At 37.2% G+C, this 12,350-nt stretch overlaps 1 protein-coding gene across 3 annotated transcripts in view; it reads right to left on the reverse strand.

The window, feature by feature from the left end:
• Positions 1 to 12,350, reverse strand: part of LOC124796444 (tRNA (uracil-5-)-methyltransferase homolog A-like) — an 89,886-nt gene that overhangs the window by 52,534 nt on the left and 25,002 nt on the right. For 2 of the 3 annotated variants that reach the window (XM_047260647.1, XM_047260658.1), the window contains one exon: positions 6,970 to 7,140. The exons of the other annotated variant lie outside the window; for it this stretch is intronic. In XM_047260647.1, the coding sequence (XP_047116603.1) occupies positions 6,970 to 7,140 (171 nt within the window). The remainder of the gene's footprint in view (positions 1 to 6,969; positions 7,141 to 12,350) is intronic. 3 annotated transcript variants of the gene reach the window in all.

Here is a 12,350-nt window from a genome sequence, read left to right on the forward strand (position 1 = left end):
ATGAGGTATCGAATATATTGCTTCCCCCTACTTATACCTCCCGAGGAGATCATGAATGTAAAATTAGAGAGATTCGAGCGCACACGGAGGCTTTCCGGCAGTAGTTCTTCCCGCAAACCATACGCAGCTGGAACAGGAAAGGGAGGCTATGACACTGGCACGTAAAGTGCCCTACGCCACACACTGTTGGGTGGCTTGCAGAGTATAAATGTAGATGTAGATTTATGGACTGCTAGAGACCACTCATTAATGTGAAAATAGATTATAAATATATATATATAATGAATGAAACTTTCTGGCAGATTAAAACTGTGTTCTGAACTGGAAATTAAACCTCAGCCTTTTGCCTTTTGCATGCAAGTATTCTACAAAAAGAGTTACCACAGCACAAATCATGACCTGTCCCCACATCTTTATTTCCACCAACAGCTCACCTCGTACCTTCCAAACTTCACCAGTCTCCTTTGTAACTTAGTGTTTTAATCTGTCAAGGAGTTTCATATCAGCACACATTCCCCTGCAGAGTAGAAAGGTCATTCCATATATGATCTCTGTTTAACATATCAAAAGATATTTAAAGTGAAGTAGTTCATCACTTCATTCTGAATGGGTATAAGAACAACGAGATTATACACTATTTGCTGTGAATCATTTTCATATTTCTCACATCATTGAAGGGCAGCAAGATAATCCTTTGTTAAGTTTCCGTTTCACACATTCAATGTTAAAAATATAATGGGTTATGGATTTCTGGCAAAATTACAACAGAATTGTCAGTTTATGTTAGTCTGAATTGTCTACCTTTTTACCTTTGAAGAAACCTGTCAACAAGAAAAATGTAAACATTACTAATAATTGATGATGCATCAATAATGAGTAACATCTACATTTCTCTTGTTGAGAGGTTTAATTTTGCTTCTTTTGCCAAAACACATGTTAAGCTGCACAAACTCACCTTGCTAACAGACTAAACACTAGCTTGTAATGGACTTGAGAATAGGGGTCTGTCCACTGCTACTCAAGGTCACTGCCTCTATTGGATGCAGGCAATCGCTGACTGATGGGAGGGCTCTCCTCCCCCTCTATCTCCCCCCCCCCTCCCCCCTCCCCCAGTAGGCAGCCATTACTGTACAACAGAATCCGGCTGAGAAGAGGAGAATTGACCCATTATCAGTTGAAGGAGCACAGAAGACAACTGGAGGCCTCTAACAGACTTGAGTGACCAATATGAAATGGATGATATGCAGTTTGCTAAAGGAAAGAACACTTGTTGTTAGTGCCTTTTAGTGTCTGCAAGTGCTCTTTTGCCAAGGCATGTATGAGAATGTTAGGGGAGGAGGAGGATGTGACAAATGAATGGGACACAGGATATGCATTCTTGACTGACATCCTATAGTTTGCTAAGTGAAAGAATTCCACCCACAATAAAGTCTATTTGTGGTCTTTCTTTCTTACAGTGAGAAATTTGAGAATTGAGAGTGGTACAAAAATATTTCACAATGATGGTGACAATCATTTGACTGACCAAAAGAAGACTATGAGCCAACCAATTAAGTGTGCGGCCATGTGAAGGAACAAAGAGTTTGGGAGAATGCAAAGAGATTGCGGGGGGAAGGGGGGGACACACTTGTGATTTAGGCCAAGAAAGAAGACACTTGTAGTCCAGGCGGAAAAGGGAAGACTTCGTGCTGAGGGGCACCAACCACATGCTACCACCAAGATGCTGCCAGCCTTCTGCAGCACACCTTCCTCCATGCTGATATCAGCCAGATCACTGCCCAGTAAAATGCACTTCAAGCACTTGTCCAAGTCTGCATGCCATTTCCGTTTGTCTCACAGTAACCACAATTTAAATACCCAGATAATGAACCTAAAAACCTTGTAACTGATAATGAGCATTTTATTTCCTTCTTCCTGAATTAAAGTAACTTGTCAATTGTATCTGAATAGCCATGGTCCAAAGACATTTTTGTTTCATAAAGTAAATATTTATGATTAATTTCCTTGCAGTCTTGCAGCTGATGTTCCTAATTCTTTTATATAATTTGCAATAGCTGCATTCAAGTGCAATTTCAGAATTTCAGATGCTGGGGTTAGTTTTTATCCAACAGACGTATGCCACAATCAAGGGCAATTCAAGATATTGTGATTCCTTAGGGAAGGTAAACCTTTCCTAGTGGATGTACACCATCACTAAAATGAAAACCTGGATAATTAATGGTGCGTCCAAGAATGCTACCACGCATCAGCATGAATGTAACTGTCATCAGCTCATTATTGTTATGTTATACAGCAGTGCAGTTATGGTTGACAGTAGTGCAGTTATGGTTTACAGTAGTGCAGCTGTGGTTGACAGTAGTGCAGTTACGATTCACATCAGTGCAGCTACAGTTGAATCTGTGAAGTTCTACGAACATCTTTGAGTGGAACAGGGAAATCCCAGTTCTAATTTTGTATTCATGGACAGAGAAAATACAAGTCACTTATCAGCACTGCAAAATCACTAAAATCTGGACAAAAGAGGGATGGCAATGACTACAAGTTTTTGAAGAGATATGAAGTGCTGGAAGTGAATAGATGACATTCTGCACGATGCCACGGTGGTGGATGCAGCTGAATGATAAATGCTTGAAGTCAAAGTTCTGTAACATAACATACAAAAATGTCCAAATTTATCTTAGTTTGTGTAAGCCTTGTTTACAAAAGTAAAAAGGTCTGAAAGAAGGAATAGTAGTGAAGCCAATGCTGTTCAAGGAGCTAAATTCTAGATGTCAAGTTGATCTCACTGACTTCCAATCACAACCAGATGGAGATTACAAATTCATAATGGTTTAGGGGACCACCTCACTAAATTCGTTGTTCTCAGGCCACTGAAGTCCAAAACAGCTGAAGAAGTATGTGATAACATTATTGACATTTTTATATTGTTGGGTGCTCCCTCAGTATTGCAGTCTGACAATGGTAGAGAGTTCATTAACAAAATAATGAGCAGCTTAAATGAACTATGGCGCAATTTTAAGATTGTCCATGGTACACCTAGACACAGTCAGAATCAAGGCAGCATAGAGCGAGCAAATCAAGACATGGAAAATACGCTAACTGCATGAATGCAGGTGCACAACACTGCGGAGTGGAGACATGCATAAAGATTTGTGCGCCTAATGAAGAATAGCACTGTACATTTTGGATTTAAAAGATCTCAGTACGAAGTGATATTTGGCTGCTCTCCTAAACATAGTTTGTCTTCAGCAAGTTTACCTCCTGAAGCATTAATGAACATTCACTCTTAGGATGATCTTGAAAATATAATTAATCAGGTGAGTATTAGCACCGAGACAGGGACTGAAATGTTGCAGGATAATGATCACAGTAAATCTCGAGTGCAAGAGGGAAACGTACCAACAGGAAAAGAGGTTGAGAACAGAGAGGAAGAAAGTATTCCTGACAATAGTGACTACTTTTCGACATTTAAATGAGTTAACTCGTGCTATTAAAAAACACAGAACTGAAGTGTACAAGTGCTTAGAAGCACAAGTGCAAAGAGTGCAGCAGTGTGCAATCACTGTTTTTCAACAGTGGAAGATGGCTATACTGTGAGAGTTCCAGTTCCCGACTTTGATAAAGCAAGAGGAGTTGCTGGGTTACCTTGGGTGTCATCCTCAAGACAATGGCCGATGGCTTCTACTGAATTGGGATGAGAGATGGTGTGCTGAGCCAACTATATGCACGGTAATAAATTGTTGGTTTTTAAATAATTATGGAAGAGAGAATACAATATGGCACTGCAGCTACAACTACATTTTGTTTCAGGTCCCAGTTCAGTACTTGCCCTCTAAGAATAATGTCAGAAGAGGAAGTTCCAGCAGAGAAAACTGTTGCCCTGAGGACAGTTGCGACGTCTTGGTCAGTGGGAAGCAGCCAGGGATTCTTCAAATGCAACTGCCACCAAAAATGTCAGACTCTGAGATGCTTTTGCAAAACCAAAACTGTGTTGTGCAATTCAAAAGTGCCATGGTGCACATCGTTGCTGCAATAAATGAATTTTACATAATATGACTATGTTTTCAAACTGCAGGTGACAAATGCAACTTTCAAAGTACAACTGTTTTGTTATTACAGCCATGGTTCACTTTCCTTACCTATTGGCAGTGAAAGTATACATTCACTAGTGATAGTGTACTATCCCTAGTCAATGTGTATTGTTTGACAGAGCTGGAATCAGTAATTCACTTTCACTAACTGGGCCAGTGAAGGTGCACTATCACCCATGATGGTATACTTTCCCTGAAACTTCCACTTCCATGATAACAAATACATAAATGCCACATTCAAGTGCAATTTTAATAATATATAAGTTGTAAAAATTCTGATCACTACAAGCTACTGCGACAGAATCCTAAAACAAGAGTATCTTATTAAACAAGCAACTGGTCACCAGAAAGATCAATAGCTTACAGAAATCCTCTGTATGTTGGTTTGCAACAACATAAGTCAAAAAATTTCATGTTTATTTTCATACTAGCAACTTCTCTTTTCACTAGCTGTCAACAATCTAAAAAAATTACAGTACTCCAATGGAGGGAAAAAAACTATAACTACTGCTATGTCATCATAGATACGAAAGTTACGTGTATTAACTAAATGGCAAAATTTTCACCTGTTTGCTTGCTATTTGCCACATTTGGAGAAAGATTTTTATGATGTTTACTGGAATAAACTCCTCGAATTTCTGAAAGTAGCAGGTGTAAAATACATGGAATGACACATTATTTACAATTTAGGAACCAAATGACAGTTATAAAGAGTTGAAGGGCACAAAAGGGAAGCAGTAATTGAGAAGGCACTGAGAACAAGTTGTAGCCAATACCCAATGTTATTCAATTTGCACACTGAGCAAACTGTGAAAGAAAGCAAGAAGAAATTTGGACAGGGGATTAAAGTTCTGGGAAAAGAAATAAAACTTTGATGTTTGTCGATGACATCATAATTTTGTCAGACACACCAAAAAATTTGGAAGAGCACCTGAAAGAGATGGGCAGTTCTTGAAAGGGGAAAATAATTAGCGTGTGTGAGTGCAAGGGAACCCACTGCATAAAATTCATTTTCTGGGGATTGGTACTACATGTAGATTGGCTCCCAAGTTTAAAGAAATATTCACCATGCTAAATGTAATATGCAGCAATGTATGATCTAACATGCACCAAACCAAAAATCTCTGTATGTCCATCTTCTCAGAGATGGTTGTGGGGCTTGGCTGTTTGCTAGAGGATGTCAAAACAAACACCTTTCAGTCATCTAATGTCCAAACTTATTTTATTTGGCTACCAGTTTAGACAGTTTACTATGCCATCTTCAGGCCCCTGACTGACGTGCAGGAAGATTCCACCTCGGTTCTGGTCAAAACAGGGGCCAGCATTCAAATGAAGGTATCTGTAAATTTTTGCTATAGTGATCACTTCAACCACCATCTGCCAGCCAAAGCCAAAATGAGCAACCCCTGTTTTTCATTGCAAACTTTTTGAATTTCATACAGTGTGTTACTTAAATGCAAACTTAACAACTATGACCATTAAAGAAATAATGGGCACTTCACTATGAAGTGACATATAAAGCTATGAGTAACACAATTTTTTTAACTGATTAATTTCCATAAAATCTTTCTCAAAGATTGTAGGGGATGCTCCTCAATTTTGTCAGCACGGCATGTAATCTGCAGGCGGTGCAGACACTGGCAACCAATGTCTTGTACATTCTGGTTTTCTGGCAGGCACGTGTCCAACCCAGTCAGCACTGCCACCAGGCTATCATTCCATCATGCTCCAGTAGATAACAATGGGTTATTCTTCACGCAGGTTCAACCTGACTCCACTACACAAGTAACCTGGTTTCTCTGTGTGTGCACCTTTAGGCAGAATTCATTCAATATTTGATGAATTAAAACATCATCTATTACACGCTACGTTGTTCCTTTAGTCTCTTTCTCGATAGCTTTGTATTTCTTCTTTGAGCTTTTCTTAACTGCATTGGCAGAAACTATCTATCCAACACAACTTCCAATCCCACAAGCCACTGGCTCAGTCTCCAATAATATCTGCCCCCACACCCTCTGCACGAGCACCTCACCTCTAACGATATGTTTTGTGCATTAGTTAGCCTTTTCCTATTATTTCTTCCCATCAGGACTCCACTTCTTTACAAAACACATTCTAATTATACTCATATTTCTGAGTACACACTCAATTAGTGTCCTTTACCCACTAAATTGTTTCCTTAATGGGCTCGCTCTACTTACTCCCCCCCAACAGTCTTGCGCGTAGTACACTACTATTCCTGTCATACTTAAAGATGAAGATAGGGCCTTCTTTTGTCTTTACTGCAGTCTGTTCTGCTGTCATCCCACCCACTCCATTTATATGATGAACACACAACTTTGAAATCTGTGCCTATCTACTGGTTAAAAATTCTGACGTATGTATTCAACAGTTGAAAATCTGGGATGATATAACAATATGAATATCAGGATACACTGGTACAAACCACATAGAAAAGATGCTGAACAGCAGACAGGCACATTTAGAAGCGGAATCTGAGACTCTAGCTATATGAAAAAGTCCATTATCAGACAGAGAAAACTACACACACAGGGCCACTGTCATCTCTAGGGCAAGTAGTGATCTCGGTTGGGGTGACACACACACACACACACACACACACACACACACACACACACACACAGAGAGAGAGAGAGAGAGAGAGAGAGAGAGAGAGAGAGAGAGAGAGAGAGAGAGATGGGGGGGGGGGGGGGCTGAGGGGAAAAAAAAGATTTTTTAAGACTTACATCATCCAGATATCTCACTACCTAAACAAAGAAAACATAAATTCAAAAACCTTTTAAGTTTGTTCATTAGTCTTCTGCTAACTGATTTATAGATGTTACTTCTATCCATATTTGAATTCAGGAAGATTTACCTGTGCACTTAATATGCTGTTCTTCCAGTTGTAGCCACTCAGAACTTCCAGAGCTTTCTTTTTATCTTCCTCTGTTCGAAAGCAGATATATATCCATCGACTTCCTCTAGCTGGAGGTTTCAGTTTTGTTGTTGAAAGTTTCAGTTTATCATTCAAGAGTTTTTTAAATTCCTAGGATAAAACATAAATTAAATGAAAAAGCCATAATTCTCCTCTATTCACTAAATTTTAAGTGTTTACAACATTAAAAAATTATTTATTTTGAAGCAATTATAATACAGACAAGAAAAGAATGATGGACATTTTACACAACACCCAACTTATAAACAAAGATAATACCTCTCCTACAAAGTATTCCATCTCTCTAGCAACAAACTTAGTAATGCAGTCCCAGAAATCTGCTTTTGTAATATCTTTCATTACCTGTGGTGAATTATCTTTAATGTCATTGACTTTAACTTTGAAAAGAAGAGACAGTCACTTATAGTGAGATCTGGAGAGTAGAGTTGCTGCAGACAGACAGTCATCTGATTTAGGACACAAAATTTTCGGACTAAGCTGGGTGACTAGGTACATTATCATTGTGAAGGAGACACAAATTGTCTTGCCACAATTGTAATCTCTTCCTGCAAATTTCCTCATGCAACCTTTCAAAAACACCTCCAAAGATGATTACGGTTGTCTGCCTGGCCTTCAGGTAAACATTTAAAATACAGCATTCACTAACAATTCTTTCTTCTTTAACTTACAAGAAGTCCCCAAGGGTGCAATCAAGTTTTTGAAACTATCCATATGGTGATGTAACTTAGGGTCCCAGGTACCTCACTCTGCTGCTATTCCCTCTGGTGGGTTCTCATTTGTTAGTAATCATGGGGGAAAATTTCATAATTTTGTATGTGCTCTAGAGCCCTCACTTTGGTAGAAGTAGCATAGTGGTTAGCATATGATTCTGATGTGCAGAAGGTTGTGGGTTTGAATCTTGTCAGGTGCTTCAATACCTTTTTTTATTTTAAAATCTTTATTGAAATGATTTTAAACATTATTTTTATTCTTATAACTGGTTTAAATACAATTTTTTAAAATTGTAATTATTTGTCATGTTATTTTAAACACCATACTAACTTTTTCATTTGTTCTCATTATTGCTTCCTACCTTCTTTTTTATTTGGAACATTTTTGCATGTGATTTTATTGACTTCAATTTAATTCTATCCATTTTATCATATTATATTTTCATACATGTTATTGCAGTCATTATTTCTATTCCTCATTTTGCCTGACTGTCATTTCATTTATAATCCCTTCTTTCACTCTAATCTCCATCTGTATTACTTTCTCCATAGAGCAACATGAATTTATGTTTCCATTATTTGTATGACTATTGCCACTCAAAAAAATGTACATCTTGTACATAATGAAACATATGTTTCTGACACCACCGAAAAGCCAATACAAAAACAGATTATTTCCTCTTTTTTTAGGTTGACATTTTCAAACATGTAAATATTGTGATTGATAAATAAAATTATCACATGCGCAAAGATTCCAAATGAAAAGAAAATGACGAGAAGAAAAAATAAGGGCCAAACCAAAATTTTTTACAATGATTAAAATGACATAACAAAAGATTATAAATTTTAAAAATTGTATTTAAACCAATTAATTAAATAAAAATTTTCACGGCCTAAAGTTAGCACTGAAATACCACTTGGGAATGACAGAAAAGACAAAGCTGTTAAAAGAAGTCAGACAATCACACTCTGACTGACCTCCCTTCAGGACAACAGTGCGACAGCAGTTGCACCTAGGTGAAGACAACATAAACGCCATGCCGATTGGTGGCAGCCCACTTCGATAGCAGCTTCAACATTAGCCACTTCATTATCTGACACATTGTAGCCTATTCATTAGCACTCTCTACGTAGCACAGTTAGAGATCAGCAGTCATTGCAGTTCAGTTGAGAGACTTTTGTTAGAAGCGGTTGCTAGGACCAGAAGTGTTACTTGCGTTTGTCTATTCTGAAGAAGATTGATTCAAAATTAAGTATTTGCACTTGTCTTGTTGTAATAGAACTCATTTATACGAGTTGTTCAGTTTGTCTAATGAACCGAGTATGCACGATTCCTAGACACAACAATATGGCAACGAGATGTCTGAATAACATGGTGCCGACGATGTAGGAGGAATAACACAGCGACAACCTGTTAACGCTTTGAATCCAGAGCCACCAGCTGCCACAGATTGTCTTAGTTTTGTTTTGTCGTGGGCTTTTGTGTTTTGCTGGTGCCTTAATTCTGTATATTCTGAAGAAGATTGATTCAAAATTAAGTATTTTCACTTGTCTTGTTGTAATAAAACTCATTTATACAAGTTGTTTGATTGTTTGTCTAGTGAACCGAATATACAGGATTCCTAAACACAACAAAAATATTCACCACAGTCATTTTGATTCAGTATAAAAAATAAAAAACATTTGAAGCACCTGATGAGATTTTAACCGCAACTTTCTGCACATCAGGCTCATATGTTAGCCACTACACTACATAGCCAACATTCAGACTGCTGTCAATTTTAAGGCTCTGAAACATCACACAGCATTGTGTAATGGCTGCAGGGGGAGGTATATGGGATCTTAACTTACATCACCATACAAATGATTTCAAAATGTCAATCCCACCCTGAGGACGTCTCATTGTTGGCGTTAATACAGTACAGTTCGGGGATTCACTGTATTTATGTTCCGTCAAATTTATTTTATTTAACTCTGCAGCTGAATGCCCTTCCTGTCACCGCAGTCATCGAGGTAGCCTACGGAAGGGAAGCCATGTGTGCCACCATCCTGAGAATTGTGTAAACTCTGTTGTGTTTGTGATCATATTTTAACTGTTTGTGTACCTTATTTCATTACATAGTTGAGGTCGAGCAGATAACAGGCACATAAAAAAGACTGACATCACTTCAAAGCTTTTAGAAAACGCCCTTTTCTTAGAGCTAGTTAAGTAAAAAGTACACATACATGCAAACTGTAATGATTCTGCTATAGAACACTGTATTGTTCTTTTTTTTTTAAACTTTCATCAATAAAATCCTTTTTTATGTGTATGGACTATTAATGATTCTCTCCACTCTGTTGGAATGTTCTGTTTTCCAGATTATCTGTATAAGATGAAATAAACTACTGTGCAATGCTTCGCCTCCATATTTTAGTATCTCAGCTGGGATACTGTCACGGCCAGCTGCTTTACCACTTTTTAGGCGTTTGATACACTCTACCAGCTCCTCATATGTAGGTTCTGGAATTTCCTCACAGTTGTGACTGTTGCTGGAACTAGTAATTGGTGCTTCTGGATCAGAACAATTCAGTAAATTGTCAAAATACTCCTTGCTTGTCACTAAAATTTTTCTTAGTTCCATCATCATATAGCCATTTAAATCCTTCATCACCGTGGTTTTGTAATTAAAACCTTTACTAATTTTGTTGATTGTACCATAAATTTTCTGGATGATATTTTGATTATATTCATGAACAGATTCAATCTGTTGTTTTAGGAATTGTTTCTTTTTCTTCCAGTTAATTTTGTTTGTCTGCATTTGAGCCTGCTGATAAGCAAGTTCTATTTCAGGATTCTTATTTGTTTGCAACCATTTTTTCCGTGGTTTTTTTTCCATAATTTCATAAAAAGGAGACAGGGAAGATCTCAGAAACTATATAGGAATATCATTGGTCAATACAGGTTATAAGATCTTATCTTGTTTTTGCTATGCCGCTTAAAACCATATGCAGAAAATATAATTGGGGATTATCAAAATGGCTTCTGCAAAAACACATTCACCACTGACAACATATTTGCAATCAAATCGATAAATGAAAAAGTTTGTGAATATAAACAAAAGATACATTATCTGTTCATCAATTTCATGAAAGCTTATGACTCCATCCATAGACCAAGCTTGTGGAATGTAATGACTGAATTTGGTTTCCCAATTAAAGTGATAAATCTCTGGAAAGTATGCAAGTATGAAAATACAAGCAGGGTTTTACCAAATGGATTAAAGTCTGACCATTTTAAAAATAAAACATGGTTAAGACAAGAAGATGTTTTGTCTCCCTTCTCTTCGATATAGCTTTAGAAAGAGTTGTGAGGAAACTCAAACTGGTACCTGCTGGGATCCTCCAAGAAAGCAAAATTAACATGTTATCATAAGCAGATGATGTAGTGCTCACTTTAAACAGTGAAATAGAGATTAGGCAATTATTTGTGGAGTTTGCGACAGAAGCACCAAGACTTGGCCTGAAAGTAAATGACAAGAAAATGAAATACATGATAGTTCAAAGATGTAGAGATCAATGGGATAACCAATCACATCTAATAGTTGGTGAACACAAATTCGAGCACATTGAACAGTTCAAATTTCTGGGATCAGTAATAGATGAACAAAATCAGAGACATATAGAAATAAAAGCGAGATGCAAAATGCTAACTGAGCCTGTTATGCAATACAAAATCTTTTAGGGTCCAAACTGCTGACTAGGAAAACTAAAATAAAGTTATATAATACAATCATCAGAGCAGTTCTAATCTATGGGGCAGAATCATGGAGCCTAATGAAAACAGACCACCACCATTTACAAGTATTTGAGAATAAAGTTTATAGAAAAATATTTGGTCCATAGTATGACAATGAATCACAATGCTGGAAGAGAAGACATAACATAGAAATCCACGAACTATCAAAACAACCAATGATAGTAAACATAATAAATGCTAGAAGACTGCAATAGGCTGGACATCTGATGAGAATGAAAGAAGACCAAATTGTGTTAAGAATATTCAGGGAGAAGCCATATGGCAAAAGACCAAGGGGGAGACTCAGGAGTACTTGGCACAATAAAATTGATTGCATATGTGAAATATAGGGAATAAATAATTGGCAACAGGAGCATCTAGAGGAATCATATGAGATTGGCACAGGAGCTTTGAGTCTCTTAGAAGCCTACTACTACTACTGCTACTACTATTACTACATCAATAAAATATTGAGCAGCACTGATCAAAAGGTACAAAGGTGGATGATTATATTCATCTGAAATGAAACGCGTAAATAGTGGGGAGAGTTACTCGAATCAACAAGAAACACCTCATTTGTGACAAAATTGAGGAGCAGTTCCAAAAATTCAAATCTTATACATCCTTAATAAATGCAAAATCATTCTTTATTAAAAACTGGTAATCAGTAAAGATAAAAATACACAAAAAATTATCATACTAAATTTTGATGTTTTCACAAATCACAAAATGTATAAATTTAATTTAGGAAACAAGCATTTTGGCATCAACAATCAGAAAGTATCTTGAGGCAGAAGGATGGTGTAACCACT

This window comes from Schistocerca piceifrons, chromosome 1 (genome assembly GCF_021461385.2).
Source record: "Schistocerca piceifrons isolate TAMUIC-IGC-003096 chromosome 1, iqSchPice1.1, whole genome shotgun sequence".
Lineage (NCBI taxonomy): Eukaryota > Metazoa > Arthropoda > Insecta > Orthoptera > Acrididae > Schistocerca > Schistocerca piceifrons.